Source organism: Gossypium hirsutum, chromosome D09 (assembly GCF_007990345.1).
Source record: "Gossypium hirsutum isolate 1008001.06 chromosome D09, Gossypium_hirsutum_v2.1, whole genome shotgun sequence".
Classification (NCBI taxonomy): domain Eukaryota; kingdom Viridiplantae; phylum Streptophyta; class Magnoliopsida; order Malvales; family Malvaceae; genus Gossypium; species Gossypium hirsutum.
Window position 1 is genome coordinate 37,733,547 of NC_053445.1, and position 19,339 is coordinate 37,752,885.

General features: G+C 34.5%; 1 protein-coding gene across 1 annotated transcript; it reads right to left on the reverse strand.

Annotated features, from left to right (window-relative positions):
* Nucleotides 1-56: 56 nt before the first annotated feature.
* LOC121220864 (probable DNA double-strand break repair Rad50 ATPase) lies at nt 57-1,836 on the reverse strand. Its single transcript, XM_041100527.1, has 4 exons — nt 1,164-1,836; nt 950-1,060; nt 335-415; nt 57-220 (listed from the first exon to the last, which is right to left on the reverse strand). Exons 1-4 carry the CDS (start codon nt 1,413-1,415, stop codon nt 146-148), a joined length of 519 nt encoding a protein of 172 aa, XP_040956461.1. The 5' UTR covers nt 1,416-1,836; the 3' UTR covers nt 57-145.
* Nucleotides 1,837-19,339: the final 17,503 nt, after the last annotated feature.

Sequence of the window (19,339 nt, forward strand, 5' to 3'; positions counted from 1 at the left end):
GTGACACCTGCTCAGTGGCTACTTTCCTAATTGAAGAACCAGTTGAAAAACATGGATAGTAAAACAATAAAATATATGAAACAATCAGTCAAATTACAACACGCAAAGCACATCATGTATGTTGTTTTAGTCAGCAGCACCATTTTTAGCTAAGTGTTTCAATACTTTTGCTCAGCTCCTCCAGCTTCTTCCTCCTCAATCTCTCGCTTTCACTCACCAGCTAACCCCCATTTCACCGCAAAGAAAAAACAAGTAGGAAAACAAGCAATATGTTACTTGGAAAATTTTGTCATGAACAAGGCTTAACCAAAGTAAAAAAGAAGAAAATATTCACCTCCATTAATTTGCTGACTAGTTGTGTTTTCTCCTTGTTCTTGTCATTGAAGGCTTCAAGAGCTTCTTTGTACTCTCTTTCCTGTGATTTACGATTATGATTTGAAGTTTTAAAAGCATTTGGATACTTATTTAGGGTAATCGTATTGTGAAAATCACTATATTAGAAATCGAATTATATTTTACTCTACCTGCTTAAAAAATTGAGCAAATTGGAACTTTTTTTTAAAAATTTAATTCATTCGTATTGTTGAAAATGAGTGTGGTTGACGAAATAACCAAATAATGGCACGTGACATGTTACGTATACCTCATATGGACATACATAAACCAATTTTTAATAGTAAAAATAGATGAAATTTTTAACAAAAGAACTAGTTTGCTCATATTGATCTAATGTACAAAAACTAATTTGCTCATTTTTTGAATAGAGAAATAAAATGCAATCTTACTCCTAATACAACCGCCTTCATGGTACTTTTACCTCATCTGTTGTATTAATGAGATGTGATCATCAAAATAACTACTTATTAACCATATATATATTACTAATTATACCCTCTATTTCCCACTTGACAATCATTTTAATGATTAGTAATGAAAATAATGTTTGCACCTTCTTCTGGCAGCTCTGTCCCAATGGTTTCAGCTCCCGGTTAGCGGTGTCTATCTTCTTACGCAGAAATGCAATGTCCTTTCTCATTGGATCTATCAGGGCATCAAGCTCCTGCAACATTAATTCATATCTGTTAGATTCTCATCTATTACATGATGCTAGCTATTTAATTTCTGAACTATCATACTATGCAAATTTGTTGGTAATAACTTACTTCTCGAATGTCACACAAGCGGCGAGTAGCTTCTTCGACGCGTCCCATATAAGCCTGAACCTTGTCTCTCACCTCCATCTTCTTCCTCTCAATCTCTTCTTCTTTGGCTCGAAACAAAGCCAATGCGGATTTGGCCATTTCCTCTTCCTTATCATCTTTCAATGGAGTTTCATTGGTAAGGATGATTCCCGAGTTCTTTACGCGCTGCATCTGGGATTGCTGTTGCTCCCATATCTGCTTTGGTGTTGCCATTGATGCCACTAGTCCCCCACCCCAACCCTGCTTTTCCTTCTTCCAATTCTCTTTGCCTTTTGCCCTTTTTCTTTCCAATGATGGCTCTCTTTCCCCTGCTATAGGTGGGTTATATGCAAGGCTGGCTTTAAAGATATCATACCAACTAGCTTACTTTAACACAAAACAAATTACCAGTATTATATAAAGTTATTGAAATGACCAATTTGTCTACTCACTTTATGTTCACCTTTCTTCACACACTGTCATTTACTTGGCATCTGTACAGTTTCTTCATCTTTTTTTTTTTATTCAAATTTTAGCTTAGAAGTAAGTTGATACCATGTACAATTCTTCCTTGTACACCTTTCCAACTGTATTTTTTTTCTAAAGCTTGGATTGCAAGAGGATCTATATGGGCCTCTTGTGGAAAGTTGGTCTATTGACAACTTCAATTAACTGCCATTCTCTTTCTCTCCTTTATCCCAGAAATTATGAAATAAAATTAAAATTTTGTATTAAAATGGTCTAAATTGAATTTCTAATATTAACAAAGAGATTAAAGGATTTAATTGAATTATTAAAATTTGGTTGAGATTGCACCGCTTAACTAATGGAATCAAGGTCTTTCATTCCATCGCCTTTACTACGTTTCTAATATTAAAATTTGAGGTAAAAGTATCATAGAGTCAGATTGTATCTTACTTTCTCTAATAATCAAAGGGGTAAATTAATTCCTGTAAGTTAAATTAAAGAGCAAATTTATCGTTTCTGTGAAAAGTTTCATCCATTTATATTATTAAAAACTAATATAACTGATAGAATAACCAAACATCTAAATACAGAAACTTAAAAAATATTTTTACTCAAAATTTACCTTTTTTTTCAATAAAACATATAACCCGAACACTTCATATTTCTTAAATTATTCAGATACCATACTTATATTCAAAACGTAAATATAAAAATATAATTATTTCGTATATTTGTATCATATTTTCAAATCTATATAGCATAGCATAGAATACGTGCTAGTGTGATTATTGGTGTGCAAATGATATTGGGGATGCCAAAGTGCTAATTATTTATTATAAATAATGTAGCTGTCATTAAAACATATATAAAAAGATATTGGTTGAAGGGTCCTAAAGAGTAATGGTAAATCTTCATTTTCCTTGGAGAAGAAGGCTTACTTTATGGAGTGGACAAGAAGTGGTCACCTACACAAGACATGGGGAGGGAAAGCCTTAAGAGACAAGACAGAGTTGGAGAGACTGTCAAAGCAGCCTAGGTAGCTAGCTGCCTTTATTACATTATATCATCACCCTTACAGCGTGGACTTTTTTTTTTTTTTTTGAAGTTAAAAACACATATGCCAGAGAGGTTAGTAGTTGAAAGGCTAAGTTTTTTGATATGAATATATTTATTTTATTAATATATTTAATATTTAAAATATTTACTAAAAATCTTTTAATGTCAATAACAATTTAAGCAACCTAAGTTATGTGCAATTACACAATTATTGACTAAATTTCAAAATTCTTTCACTAAATTTCTGAAATTGTCAACAAAATTTTAGGAGTAAGGTTCGAAGGTGAGGCAAACTGTCAGAATCATATGGTTGGCTTTGTGCTTTTAATTTTAGGTTTAGGGGTGCATCATTTCTCTTTTGCGCACCTTAATCTATGGTTTAAATATATCAACAAAAATTCATTAAACAATTTTTAATATCTATTTAAATATTTAATATGTTATTGAGTTTAATCAAAGGAATACTAACTTATTCGGTATTCTGATTTTAGAGAAAAATTATTCTAGATTTATAAGTTTAAGGGTAAGAAGGGATAAAAACTTAAATAAAGGGTTAAAATAATTTATTTTTTATAAGATTGAAGGACCCAAAATATCATTATGACACCCATGTACACAGTTGTATTGTCCTTTACGGCTTTAGTTGTTCAGCTTTGGATTTATTTTGAATTTTGAAGTTAAAATATAAATAGAAATGCTTAGGATTGACTGCCCTTTTTTATTGCTTTAATTGGGCCCAAATTGGAATGATTTCAAAGTAAATGATAATTTTTAAAGGAGAATCTGCTTGAGAAATTTAAAATTTCAAAATTGAAAAAAAAAAGATTTGAGAGAGAAGAAAACAGAATTTAGGACGTACTTGTTTCAGAAAATAAGGAAAATAAAAAAATTAAAGAAAATATCTCACTTTGAAGATCTAAAAAGTGATTTTTGAAAGATAAAAATGAAGATACGAGAAATATTTTTATTTTTTTAAAAATTATAAAATACATTCAATAAATAAAAAAATATTTCCAATAATTAAAATATGAAAATATATTTGATATACACATCTGGTAGAAGAATACAAACTAGTTTGATCCCTATTTCACTATCTCATAATAAATAATAATAATAAATCAAATAAAAATTCCCTACAATTATATACACTCAAACCAAAGTAAGAGATTTAATGTTTAAAAATGCTTGAAATTTGCTTTTATTTTATAAAAAAAATGCTTGACCTTAGTTGTAGTTCATTTCTATATAAATGTAAGAATTTTTTTTTATTTTATTTCTTGTATTTCTACTATTTTCATTTGAAATTGTGTTTTTAAAATTTTAAAGATTAAAAAAAATGGGAGCCGACTTTTCATAGTTATTACTGTCAAACTTAAGAGGAATTTATTTGTCTAAAATGTAAAACAAATGGGAAGTGAAAATAGGCAAAAAGAAGAAAGCGGCGGCGGAATAGGCAGCCTCTTTTCATTTCCATTTTTAATAATGTAAAAAAGAAGCATTACAATGTTTGTTTTATAGAAGTGAACAAAATGGCAGGAGACATTGTAGTAACTTTGGCGCCAAAAAATCCAAGTGCTACCATGGGATCATATACAACTTAAGATGACCTTTTTTGAGAAGAATAACGTTTGTCCATTTCCATTCTATAGATCATTAGTTGTTGAAGCTAAAAGTTTTTACTTATATAACTTTCCTTCTTCATCTTTGGTTCTGAATGTCTGCCAGAAAACCGTTGAGGTAAGACTTGTGTCCTTTTTTTCCTCTTGTTAGCTAAGCCCACCTGCATAGCTAATTTATGCAAATATCATCAATTATTCTTTAACCAAATATATTATATGTGATAATTGGGTATATTTTATAAAACCCAATGAAGAGAACATTATGAAAAGAAATCGAGTTCAAGACAGAATTGTATCAAACTGTGATTACACGTCATTTTTATTCCTTTCCAATAGGAGAATGACAAATAAGAATTTTTCTCTTGATTTTCAGCTTTTTCCTCCTTAAAAAATTTAAATCTAACTAAAAATGCTAAAAACCATGAAGAAAAATCTGACTTGTCATTCTCTTATTGGAAAGGGATAAGGATGATGTGTCTCATCAAGTTCACTACGGTTTTATGTATACTCCTTGGTAATTTTCCCTCTTTTAGTCATACGAAATTAGAAAATAAATCATCTTTATAACCCTTCAAAAACATAGGCACAATATATATACACACATCTCTAATTGCACATAAAAAAAATATAATCAAAGAATAATGATGCTAAGTGAGCTTTATAAATAATCAATTGTAAGTTGAAAACCTTGGTTTTCTTGGAATCAAGGAAATGCTGATCATTCTTTCTCTTTTCATTTGTTGCTTCTTAGTTTTCTTAAATTTCCATTTCTTGAGTTTCTCTTTCAGTTCTATTTGTTCTCCAATGATAGAATTACACATTGAATATTACTTGAGGAATTTTTGTTATAAACATTTCTTGTAGCTTTAACTTTGACCCTTAATCATAATAGGAAATTTGAAAATGGAAAAATGCACAGGTATTATATGGAGTGCAATTGTTACGAATTTAGAACTTTAGTTTTGAAATTAAGAATTCTCACAAAATTCTCTAAGGTACTAAAAAAATATAGCAGGAGCAACTTAAAGCAAAAAGATCAACAATAAAGCTAAAAAGCCACAAGAAGCAATGCACACCAATTTTTTGAGAAAATGCTCTCAATATATACTTAACTCACAAATAACTGAATATAATGAGATCAATACAAATGAAGGGGAAAACCTCTATTTATAGTTGAGTTCCCCCAAATCAACAATACAGATTGAGTATATATCGGCAGTCAAGTAAGAGCCTATCTACAATTGAGAGTTCTAAGAAATTTAAACTCTATCTAATCTTATTCCTTTAGGATTTACCCTATTTATCCTGGTAACTTTAGTTTGACTAGATTATTTCACCGAGCCACCAAAGCTAAGTAAATGAGCTTCTTCATAGACTTAATAAATCAAGCCAATTTATGTGGGTCAAATAAACTCCATTTAATAAGTTGACCCCTATGAGACGTTCTATGCGCAACGATCACAAGTTTTGATCTGCAGCACAGGACACAACCAGCATCTAAATTAACAAAACATGTAAGTAAAAGGTTAAAGAAAAATTCGAAAATTGAGTGAGTTAATAGAAAAAAAAACTTGTATTAAAATCAACAACTTACTCAGTGGGAATTGAGGTATAAATTTGTGGTGGTGTGGATTAAACTTTTAATAGTTACTACCTGTGTATTAAACTTATTCACAATTTAATCCAGTAACCTCTCAAAATTTCCAAAAAAGAAAAATAAGCTCAATAATTTATACTTTAAGGCTGAATGGAAAGAGCATCTTCATTTAAAAGAAACGAAATGGAAAAAAAAAAACAAAAACAAAACAGAAGTAAGCTTTTTAAACACAAGATTGTTTCTGTATTCACTGAATTTTGTCCGGCTCGATTTCGTTTTAAAAAAAAATCCAAAAAACTACAAAAATTAAAAAAATTTACACATTGACCCCTAAACTCTCAAGAAATTACATTTTGGCCCATATTTTTACTAAAATTACACGTTTGCCCTAGAAGCTTTGCATCCTATGCAATTTAGTCCTTCTGGACTTGTCTAATCGCCCTGCAGCAGCCAAGCGTACCTCTCCCAGCCGAGCTACTCCAGCAGCCCCCCTAGGCCATCATGGCTCCTCTGCCACCTGCAACCAATGAGAAAGAGGACAAATTTTGGAGCTTTTAAAAAGAAAAATTGAAGAGAAGGGAGGGGGATTTTTCGGCAACCAAAAGCAAAAAAAATAGCAGAAAATTCCAGCAGCAAAAAAATACTCCCATGGGCCGATCCCACGCTCACCGCCACCGTACACACGCCACCACGATCGCCGTGCAACGATCATCGTTGCTCCTCGCCGAAGTCAAGCTAAGAAATGTGCAAGCATAAACAAAAGAAAGGAAAATAAAAAAAAAGTAAAGTAGAAAGAAGTGAAGAAAGAAGAAGAAGAGAGGAGGGAAAGGAGAACGCCGGCGACCGTCCAACCACCGCACCCAGGAGACACCGACGGCGGTGCAAAAGAAGGGCCAAGGCTTTGAGACAAGAAGAAGAGAAGAAGAAAAAAGAAAAAAAAAAGGAAGAAAAAGAGAGAAAAAAGAAAGAAAAAAAATAAAAATAAAAAATAAAAAACAGCAGGCTAGTTTTGGTGGACCAGCAGCAGCCCACCAGCAGTGGCCCACCCGTGCAGCTCCAGTTCATCAGCAGGCCCAGCGCAATAGTCCAACAGATTCAGCCCATTTCCTGGCAGCCCGCAAGTAGCAGCCGAACAAAAAAAAAGAAGCAAAGAGAAGAGGGACTATTCTTCAAGCCCACAATTTTGGGCTTTTGGTAATTTTTTTTAAAGCCATTTTAATTTAACTCATATATTTAAATGGTGTTTCATTTAATTTAAATTTACATTTTTTAGAATAGTTTTATAAATATTATTATGTCATTTTATTTGCATGTTTAAAATAAAAATTATTTTAATGCATAAGGCAATGAACCGATTTAGCATCAAGCTATTGATTTCATCGCTATGTTGGGTGGATATCGATAGCTCGTGTTAAATTCGGGACGTCCTTTTAAAATAAAAAAATGTTCAAAAATCCTCGTATTTAAAAAAAATCCTCGTGTTTTAATGGAATTCCGATTAAATATTAAGTTGAATTGGTTTGACACTAATTCGTCGATTTCATCGCCATGTTGGGGTGAACATCATCAATTCGTGTTAAATACGGTACGTTTTAAAAAAAATTCGTGTTTCAAATTTTCGTGTCTTTAAAAATTCTCGTATTTTAGGAATTTTCGACTTTTCGCGTTTTCAAAAGTTTTCGTGTTTTTAAAAAAAAATTTCGCGTTTTAAAATGAAAAAATTTTCGTGTTTTCAAATAAAAAATTTTCGTGTTTTAAAATAAAACAAAAAACAAAAAAAAACTCCCGTCTTTCAGAAATTTTCGTGTTTTCAAAAAATTGCCCGTGTTTTCAAAATTTTCATGTTTTCGTGTTTTCAAAAAATTCTCGTGTTTTTTAAAAAAAATCATGTTTTAAAAAATTCATGTTTTCGAAATTCTCATGTTTTCAAAATTTTTCGTGTCAAAGAATTCTCATGTATCGAAAATTTCCTTGTTTTCAAAAAAATTCTGTGTTTTCAAAAAATTTTCGTGTTTCAAAAATCTTCGTGTTTTCAAAAATTATTATTGTGTTTCAAAGCTCTCGTGTTTAAAAACAAAAAAAAAGTTTTCTCAAGTTTCAATCAGATCACAATTAAATATTAAATTGAACTTGTATTTTTGAAAATTAAGACAACGCGCATTTAACGAGATACCAATTTTGGGCGTCGCGAGGGTGCTAATACATTCCTCGCGCGTAACCGACTCCCGAACCCTAATTTTCTCTGGATTTTGACGTGGACCTAAAATTGCCTTTTTTTGGAAAAGTTCTTTTTAAAAAAAAATTCTTCTAAAAAGAGATTTTTGAAAGTGTCCGATCACACCAGAAAAAAGATCGGTGGCGACTCATTTTCTTAAATAAAATCAAAACTCCATTTTCAAATTTTCAATAATTACTTCGACTAGCGCCCATTGCAAATTTTAGGTCGCTACAGCTGGCGACTCCACTAGGGACACTTTTGAGAGTCGAGTCTGATGTTAAACGCGCGTTGTCAAATTTTTAAAAATTCTTGTTCAAATTAATTTTTAATCGTGATCCTTGAATTTTGTTTTTTGAAAAATCATGCATCCGCATCCGGTTTTGAAATTAATATTTTTCTAACCTGTTTTATTTTCGTGTTTTTTTCAACTTTTAGTTTGTTTGTTTTTAGTAAAAATAAAATAAAAAGGTTTGTGAGTTTCTCTCCACACACCGTGCACTTGCATTTTTTGCATAACATGGGCTCTCTACCCGGGCTCCGTCCGTCTAAGTGGAGGTAAACGCTACGCCTTCGTGAGTTAACTCGTCCCTCCGCACAGGCTAGTAAATTACTTCCGGGTTACATATGACTTATGCTTTCGTGAGTTAACTCGTCCCTCCGCATAGGCATAAGTAAATGTAATCCCTCGAATTGAGCTCGTGAGCCTGTGATGGGTGATGACCGAGGCTCCATACTAACCTTAGTAGGTGACAGTATGGACAATTTGAGTACCTTTCTAGAACCAAAACCACATATAGTGAACCGTACGAGCCACCCAATTAGAGCCATGCAGAACCTTTGTCCGTTTGATAGTTACCAAAATAAGTACACGGGAGAAACGCCTCTTACCTTTTATTTCTTTTACATTTACATTTATTTGCAAATGAATTGAGTCTGTTTAATAAATTGGGCCGGATAGATTGTCTGATGGTATGGGGGTAGGTTCTTGTAAAGCATGTTGGGGCAAAAAATAAATAAATAAATGTGGGTCTGTTCCACCAAATTACATGATTGAATAGCTTAATTTGTTAAATTTTCCATAGTCTTTATTTTTCTTTTTTTTTCCTCTGTTTAATTCTATTGTGATCTCTAACCAAGGTTATTTGTTCTTCATTTTATTTTTTTATCATGCATCATAGACATCTCATTTGAAGGTGTTGGTTAAAGATTGGTTGCCAAAAACGGGTTTCTGATAGAGGAGTCAATTACACGAGTAACTGAGAAAAATGCTGTAGTCCGAGATTGGTCTTTGAGGACTCAAAAAGTAAAAAGGGACAGTTTAAATGAAGGATACACCTCTGATCTTCCCGAGCGTGTGACCTCGAATGTGCATTAGAATGATCTTGAAGACTTGACTAGGATTTAGAAGCAGTGAGACTCAAATACTAGAGGCATCTTCACTGAAAAATACAGAGATATAGCTCACTTGATAGCAATCAATGTGAATGAGCAGTTGATCCAAGCCATGGTTCGATTCTAGGACCCAGCCTATCAGTGTTTACTTTTAATCAGGAAGATATGACTCCGACCATAGAAGAGTATGCTGCCCTGCTTCGCATCGACAATGTGCAACTCAACAAGATATATGTGAAGGAGTCTAAATCGATGGCCTTTAAGAAAAAGCTAATGAAGTTGACAGGGATGATTGATACATGGGCTGAAGTTTAGTCAATGAAATTCGCAAGGCAGCTGTGCAAATTGTACAATTATCAGATGAGGCCGAAACTCTCAGTTGGCAATTCTTTCTAAGCCAAAGATCAAGCATGTTGGAGTTCCTAGGACGAGTGAAGAAACAAGGCGATGTGGCCAAGGAATTTGTGTAACTGTTCAGTCCAAGATGGAAAAATATTTTGTAATGGACTCTTTTAGATTAATGAAACGCCAAAATATGGGGCTAACTTGAAATCAACACCATTTTTTGCATATTTATGCATGACTGACATTCATCATCCATTCATTCATTACATGTACATATCACCCTAATCATTCACTGAGACTAAAACAATATAATCCACAGTTGCGACACTCCAAGTCTGGAATCACGTCATTCTTATAGAACGCGTTTAAGAGCTAGAGCTATCGATGTTGAATTCAATGAGAGTGATACAATTGAGGATGTTCCAATGATACACCCTTGTCCTCTAGGATATGTTTTGAACAATTGGACTGCTGTGGACCTCATTGTAGTTTCTAAGTTCTCTTCAGAGTAATGCCCAATGTTAATTCTCCATTATTTTGTGTGTCCCTAAATAGTGGGATTCCTTTTGTAAGAGCTTATGTTTGCTATTTATCATTTCAATGGACATTAATGAAGATGCATTTTGTCATGGTCTTTTTATTTTCAGTAGTTTTTGTAATTATTCCCTCTTCTCACAGCCTTTCCCTACACGTATCTCATATCATTCCATAACATTGTGTTTGTTGATTCCAATACTTTGATGCTCTCCTATAGCAGTCTTTTCTACCCGCCTTTCAAGTGCTCAGATATCCATGGCATGAACAATCCCGTTACAAGTCCTGAAATCGATTTTGAAAAGGCTGTTTGTTTAGGAGAATTCGAAGCTGAAGAAGCTGAAAATTATCACCCGCCTCCCGACTTACTGAGAATGGTGGAACAAGAGGAGAAACAGATCCTACCCCATCAAGAATCTGTTGAGGTAGTGAACTTGGGGAATGAAGAAAAGAAACAAGAAGTGAAGATTGGGACTTCCATTTCAGAAAACACCAGGCTGGATTTGATCGCCTTGCTCCATGAGTACAAGGATGTGTTTGCCTGGTCTTATCAGGATATGCCAGGGTTGAACACAGATATTGTGGTCCATAAGCTCCCACTGAAACCAGAATGCAAGCCCGTTCAGCAGAATTTAAGAAGGATGAGACCCAAAATACTGTTAAAGATAAAAGAAGAAGTCAAGAAACAATTTGACGTTGGCTTCCTACAAGTCTCCAAGTATCCAAAATGGATAGCTAATATAGTCCCGGTACCGAAGAAAGACGGCAAGGTTATAATGAGATAAAGATGGCTCCCGAAGATATGGAGAAAACCACATTCGTGACAATATGGGGGAACTTCTGCTAGAAAGTAATGCCGTTCGGATTAAAAAATGCTGGGGCAACATATCAGAGAGCCGTGGTGACGTTCCATGATATGATGCATAAAGAAATAAAAGTTTACGTCGATGATATGATTGCCAAATCTCGGGAAGAAAAAGAGCATGTTGGAAATCTCAAGAAGCTGTTCAAAAGGCTAAGAAAGTTCCAGTTAAAGCTAAACCCGGCCAAGTGTACATTTGGGGCTACCTCTGGAAAATTGCTAGGTTTCATTGTCAGTGAGAGAGGTATCGAGGTTAATCCAGATAAGATAAAAGCTATACAAGAATTGCCTCCCCCGCGCACACAAAAAGAAGTTAGAGGATTTTTAGAAAGGTTGAATTACATTGCTCGATTCATTGCCCAACTTACGAATCAGTGTGATCTAATTTTTCGACTCCTTCGAAAGCAGAACCCGGGAGAATGGAACGATGAGTGCCAAGTGGCATTCGATAAGATAAAACGGTATTTGTCTAATCCTCCTGTGCTAGTACCGCCGACCCCTGGAAAACCCTTAATATTGTACCTGACCGTTTTTGAGAACTCAATGGGTTGCGTACTGGGGCAACATGATGAGTGAGAGAGAAGAGAGAAGGCAATTTACTACCTCAGCAAGAAGTTCACAGAATATGAGGCAAAGTACGCTTCAATTGAGAAGTTTTGTTGCGCATTGATTTGGACGGTTCGAAGGCTCAGACAATACATGTTGTATCATACGACTGGACCCAATAAAGTACATGATGGAGTCACCTGCACTCTCAGGGAGAATGGCCCGATGGCAGATCCTATTGACTGAGTATGACATTGTATATGTGAGCCAAAAGTCGATAAAAGGAAGCGCAATAGTTGACTTCTTGGCAAGTCGAACAACGGAGGAATACGAGCCTTTGAGATTTGAGTTCCCAGATGAAGATTTGATGTGCATTTCAGAAAAAGAGGGTGAGTCATCAAAAGGAAAGTCATGGAAGATGAGCTTTGATGGTGCATCAAATGCATTGGGGCATGGGATAGGAGTAGTATTAGTGTCACCTGAAGGGGACCATTACCCGCTTACTGCCAGATTGAATTTCTTCTGTACAAATAATATAGCGGAATATGAGGCTTGCATCATTGGACTTCGTGCAGCTATCAAGAGGAAAATCAAAATTTTAGAGGTACACGGGGACTTAACATTAGTCATTTATCAAATTCGTGGAGATTGGGAAGTGAGAGATCCAAAATTAGTCAAATATCACGATCTCGTTGCAGAGCTGATCAAGGAGTTCTATAAAGTGACTTTTAACTACTTTCCACGATAGAATAACCAACTGGCTGATGCCCTAGCCACCTTGGCTTCGATGTTCAAGGCAAACAGAGAAACTGAGATAATGCCCATCCAAATGAGTATATATGAGACCCCCGCACACTGTTTTAGTATTGAGGAGAAGTCAGATGGACGACCATGGTTCCATTATATCTTGGAGTATATCAAGAATCAAAGGTACCCCGAACAAGCAAACGAGAATGACAAAAGAACAATCAGGAGAATGGCGATTGGATTTGTTCTTGACGGGGATATTCTGTACAAAAAGGGAAAAGATTAAGTACTCCTGAGGTGTGTGGACGCTGTTGAAACTAGAAAGATACTTGAAGAGGTTCATGAAGGAATTTGTGGAACACATGCCAGTGGTTTCACCATGGCCAGGCAGATTATGAGACTTGGTTATTATTGGCTGACGATGGAAAGGGATTGCATTGGTTACGCACGAAAGTGCCAAAAATGTCAAATTTATGGCGATAAAATTCATGCAGCTCCGTCGCCCCTTCATGTCATGACTTCTCCGTGGCCTTTTTCTATGTGGGGCATGGATGTTATAGGGCCAATTTCCCCGAAAGCTTCCAATGGGCATCGATTCATCTTTATGGTTATAGACTACTTCACAAAATGGGTAGAAGCCACTTCGTTTGCTAATGTGACAAAGGCTGCAGTCTATAGGTTCTTAAAAAAGGAGATTATATGTCGATATGGTCTGCCTGAAAGAATCATTTCAGATAATGCTTTAAATTTGAACAACAAGATGATGAAAGAAGTATGTGAGCAATTCCAGATAAAACATCATAATTCTTCGCCCTATCGCCCAAAGATGAACGGAGCAGTAGAAGCCGCTAATAAGAACATTAAGAGGATTATTGGGAAGATGACTGAGACATATAAAGACTGGCACGAGAAGCTACCATTCGCTTTGTACGCATATCGCACCTCGGTACGGACGTCTACGGGGGCAACTCCTTTTTCTCTGGTCTATGGAATGGAAGCCGTTTTGCCTATCGAAGTAGAGATCTCATCCCTGCGCGTCTTGATGGAGACAAGGTTAGAGGAATCAGAGTGGGTTCGAGCTCAATATGATCAGCTAAACCTTATCGAAAGGAAACGCTTGAAGGCAATTTGTCATGGACAGATGTACCAGAAGAGAATGATTACGGCCCATGATAAAAAGGTGCGGCCAAGAGAATTTCGCGAAGGAGAGCTCGTACTGAGAAAGATTTTCCCGATACAGAAGAACTTTCGAGGAAAATGGTCACCAAATTGGGAAGGGCCATATATTGTAAAAAGGGCATTCTCAGGAGGAGCTCTGATTCTCACTGAGATGGACGGGAAAGAATTACATAATCCAGTGAACTCAGATACTATGAAGAAATATTATGCCTGAAAAAAAAAGAGAAAAAAAACAAAAAAAGAACAAAAAAACAAAAGAAAAAAAGAAAAAACAAATAAAAGAAAAAGGAAAATCAAGATGAAAACCCGAAAAGGGCGTATTGATAAACAAAAGGATTAGGATGAAAACCCAAAAAGGCGTCCTAATGAAGTGGGCTCGGGCTTAAAGAAGCCAATTGGCTTGAATGGGGAGTCGAATGGCGAGGTTACAATATTTGAAGCATTCTCAGAAGCTCAAAATCTTCTACACAAGAAGCCGTGCTCGAAAAGATCCAGGATGAAGAAACGTGGAAAGTTCATGCATTGGATATCTAGAGCATTTCTGGCTATTGAACTCACTTTCTTTTCTTTATGACAATTTATTTGTTAAACTTTCATTGTCAATTTCATTCGTTTGTTCCTTTTAAAAAAATGAATGTCGGGTGTTTCTTTCATGCCTACTTTGTCTTTTGTATGCATCTCGTGTTTGATTCATTTAAATGATAAATAGTAAGATGACACACTCTAAACAAAGGGAATGTTGAGCATTACCTGAATGAGAACTTGATAAATACAAGGACCCTAAAGCAAGAAAAAGTTCAACAGGGGGCAAGGGGTGATATAAGAAGAAATGTGGGTTACTCACCAAACTTGAGGATGAGTACAAAACTAGAGAGAAAAGTCAAGAATTGAGGAAATGAATGCGGACCCTCACAAAAATCAAAAGTGGGGCACGTGACAAACAGCCCACGGTGCATTGCATGATCATGTAGACACAAAAGTATTTAGGACAAACATGTGCATATCGTAATAACATCATACATGACATATACCGATATACCAGTAGAGCAAGGAATACTAGGAGAAAGCTGCACAAAATCAATGAGGAAGAAGGCTTTTAGTTTCACCTGATGTTTTTTTGAAACCCTGTTTCTTTCAAGAAATATTTTTAAAATTCTGTTTTTTTCAAAAAATCAACTCATAATACAGAGGTGAGTTGAGCCTCGGGTCACGCTAAGGTATTTTTTTAATTTCTGTTTTTTTTCAAAAAATCAACTCATAATACAGAGGTGAGTTGAGCCTCGGGTCACGCTGAGGTATTTTTTTTTAAATTTTTGTTTTTTTCAAAAAATTAACTCATAATACAGAGGTGAGTTGAGCCTCGGGTCACGTTGAGGTATTTTTTTAATTTAATTTCTGTTTTTTCAAAAAATCAACTCATAATACAGAGGTGAGTTGAGCCTCGGGTCACGCTGAGGTATTTTTAAATTTCTGCTTTTTTCAAAAAATCAACTCATAATACAGAGGTGAGTTGAGCCTCGGGTCACGCTGATGTATTTTTTTAAATTTCTGCTTTTTTTCAAAAAATCAACTCATAATACAGATGTGAGTTGAGCCTCGGGTCACGCTAAGGTATTTTTTTAATTTTCTGCTTTTTTCAAAAATCAACTCATAATACAGAGGTGAGTTGAGCCTCGGGTCACGCTGAGGTATTTTTTTTATTTAATTTCTACTTTTTTCAAAAAATCAACTCATAATACAGAGGTGAGTTGAGTCTCGGGTCACGCTGAGGTATTTTTAAATTTTTGCTTTTTTCAAAAAATCAACTCATAATACAGAGGTGAGTTGAGCCTCGGGTCACGCTGAGGTATTTTTAATTTATGTCTTTTTTTAAAAATCAACTCATAATACAGAGGTGAGTTGAGCCTCAGGTCACGCTGAGGTATTTTTAATTTATGTCTTTTTTTAAAATCAACTCATATCGCGAGAGGTGAGTTGAGCCTCGGGTCACGCCGAGGTATTTCTTTTAAATTTATGTTTTTCAAAAAAATCAACTCATATTGCGAGAGGTGAGTTGAGCCTTGGACCATGCCGAGGTATTTCTTTTAAATTTCTGTTTTTCAAAAATCAACTCATATTGCGGAGGTGAGTTGAGTCTCGGGTCACGCTGAGGTATTTTTAAATTTATGTTTTTCAAAAAAATCAACTCATATTGCAAGAGGTGAGTTGAGCCTTGGACCATGCCGAGGTATTTCTTTTAAATTTCTGTTTTTCAAAAATCAACTCATATTGCGAGAGGTGAGTTGAGCCTCGGGTCACGCTGAGGTATTTTTCAATTCATGTTTTTCAAAAATCAACTCATATTGCGAGAGGTGAGTTGAGCCTCGGGGCACATGTCGAGGTATTTTTAATTTTTGTTTTTCGAAGATCAACTCATAATCCAGGAGGTGAGTTGAGCTTCGGGTCACACGCCGAGCTTTTCTCGATTTTTATTTTTCAAGTAAAAAGAAAATTTTGGACAGTCGAACAAAATTCAGTGCTTTTAAGTCTTTGCTCTATCCCTGTTTCACAGCGATGAGCAAAGAGGGGCAACTGTAATCACTGAATTTTGTCCGGATCGATTTCGTTTTAAAAAAAAATCCAAAAAATACAAAAATTAAAAAAAATTGCACTTTGACCCCTAAATTCTCAAGAAATTACATTTTGGCCCATATTTTTGCTAAAATTACACTTTTGCCCCAGAAGCTTTGCATCCTATGCAATTTAGTCCTTCTGGACTTGTCTAATCGCCCTGCAGCAGCCGAGCGTACCCCTCCCAGTCGAGCTACTCCAGCAGCCCCCCTAGGCCATCATGGCTCCTCTGCCACCTGCAAACAATGAGAAAGAGGACAAAATTTGGAGCTTTTAAAAAGAAAAATTGAAGAGAAGGGAGGGGGATTTTTCGGCAACCAAAAGCAAAAAAAAAATAGCAGAAAATTCCAGCAGCAAAAAAATACTCCCATGGGCCGATCCCACGCTCACCGCCATCGTACACACGCCACCACGATCGCCGTGCAACGATCATCGTTGCTCCTCGTCGAAGTCAAGCTAAGAAATGTGCAAGCATAAACAAAAGAAAGGAAAATAGCAGCAAGCAAGCAAAAAAAAGTAAAGTAGAAAGAAGTGAAGAAAGAAAAAGAAGAGAGGAGGGAAAGGAGAACGCCGGCGACCGTCCAACCACCGCACCCAGGAGACACCGACGGCGGTGAAAAAGAAGGGCCAAGGCTTTGAGACAAGAAGAAGAGAAGAAGAAAAAAGAAAAAAAGAGGAAGAAAAAGAGAGAAAAAAAGAAAGAAAAAAAAAACAAAAAAAACAGCAGGCTAGTTTTGGTGGACTAGCAGCAGCCCACCAGCAGTGGCCCACCCGTGCAGCTCCAGTTCATCAGCAGGCCCAGCGCAATAGTCCAACAGATTCAGCCCATTTCCTGGCAGCCCGCAAGTAGCAGCCCAACAAAAAAAAGAAGCAAAGAGAAGAGGGCCTATTCTTCAAGCCCACAATTTTGGGCTTTTGGTAATTTTTTTTAAAGCCATTTTAATTTAACTCATATATTTAAATGGTGTTTCATTTAATTTAAATTTACATTTTTTAGAATAGTTTTATAAATATTATTATGCCATTTTATTTGCATGTTTAAAATAAAAATTATTTTAATGCATAAGGCAACGAATCGATTTAGCATCAAGCTATTGATTTCATCGCTATGTTGGGTGGATATCGATAGCTCGTGTTAAATTCGGGACGTCCTTTTAAAATAAAAAAATGTTCAAAAATCCTCGTATTTAAAAAAAATCCTCGTGTTTTAATGGAATTCCGATTAAATATTAAGTTGAATTGGTTTGACACTAATTCGTCGATTTCATCGCTATGTTGGGGTGAACATCATCGATTCGTGTTAAATACGGTACGTTTTAAAAAAAAATCCGTGTTTCAAATTTTCGTGTCTTTAAAAATTATTCGTATTTTAGGAATTTTCGACTTTTCGTATTTTTTCAAAAGTTTTCGTGTTTTTAAAAAAAATTTCCGCGTTTTAAAATGAAAAATTTTTCGTGTTTTCAAATGAAAAATTTTCGTGTTTTAAAATAAAACAAAAAACAAAAAAAAACTCCCGTCTTTAAAAAATTTTCATGTTTTCAAAAATTGCCCGTGTTTTCAAAATTTTCATGTTTTCGTGTTTTCAAAAAATTCTCGTGTTTTTTTAAAAAATTCATGTTTTCGAAATTCTCGTGTTTTCAAAATTTTTCGTGTCAAAGAATTCTCATGTATCGAAAATTTCCTTGTTTTCAAAAAAATTTTGTGTTCTCAAAAAATTTTCGTGTTTCAAAAATCTTCGTGTTTTTAAAAATTATTATTGTGTTTCAAAGTTCTCGTGTTTAAAAACAAAAAAAAAAGTTTTCTCAAGTTTCAATCGGATCACAATTAAATATTAAATTGAAATTGTATTTTTGAAAATTAAGACAACGTGCGTTTAACGAGATACCAATTTTGGGCGTCGCGAGGGTGCTAATACCTTCCTCGCGCGTAACCGACTCCCGAACCCTAATTTTCTCTGGATTTTGACGTGGACCTAAAATTGCCTTTTTTTGGAAAAGTTCTTTTTTTTTTTAAAAAAAATTTCTTCTAAAAAGAGATTTTTGAAGGTGTTCGATCACACCTAGAAAAAAGATCGGTGGCGACTCATTTTCTTAAATAAAATCAAAACTCCATTTTCAAATTTTCAATAATCGCTTCGATTAGCGCCCGTGCCAAAATTTTTAGGTCGCTACAGTTTCTATGTCTTTTTTTAAATTAAAAAAAATTCAAAATCAATTATAGTTTAATCCTTATGTATGTATTTCTATATACAATATCTGAATTACAAATGGTTTAATCCTTAAGTATAAAAATCCCAATAATATTGCTAAAGATATATCGATATTTTTAAAATTGAATGGACTGTGTTAATCAGAATAATGATACAAACATTCTTACAAGAATTTATGTGTATGCTCTTGGATGGGGTTTAACTTTAAAGTCGTTTTGTCCGCAAGCTATCCAAATTCATCCATCACTATATTCTAAATTCCTTAATTATTTAACTAACATTGTTGTGTGTGTATATATATTTCATTCAATAACATATTACTTACATTTAATTTATATTTTTTAAAACTTTTTATGATTTTTAATTTAAAAAATTAATTGATTATTAATATGACAACTCATATGTATGTTATGTCAGCAAAGTTAACCGATCCAATTTAGATTAATTTGATAAATAATATAAGAATAAATATTAAAAAAGAGTTATTTGTTCTACTCCTCGATCCATACTGAATTTAAGTAAAGATTATTTGACCTCAAGTTTGTGTAAATTTAAATTAAATAATTTAAAAAATATATTTATCTAAGTTTAATCATAATATATAAAATATAATTTTTGGATATTCTATTTTTTTAAATAATAAAATGATTGAACAAGACCAAGCCCAATCTAAACCTGATAACCTTTTTAAAACTGGATCACGGCTTGGCCCAGGCATGAAAACCACTGGTCCAAACGACTCTAATACTAAAAACAGGGTAATGTTATTAAATGTG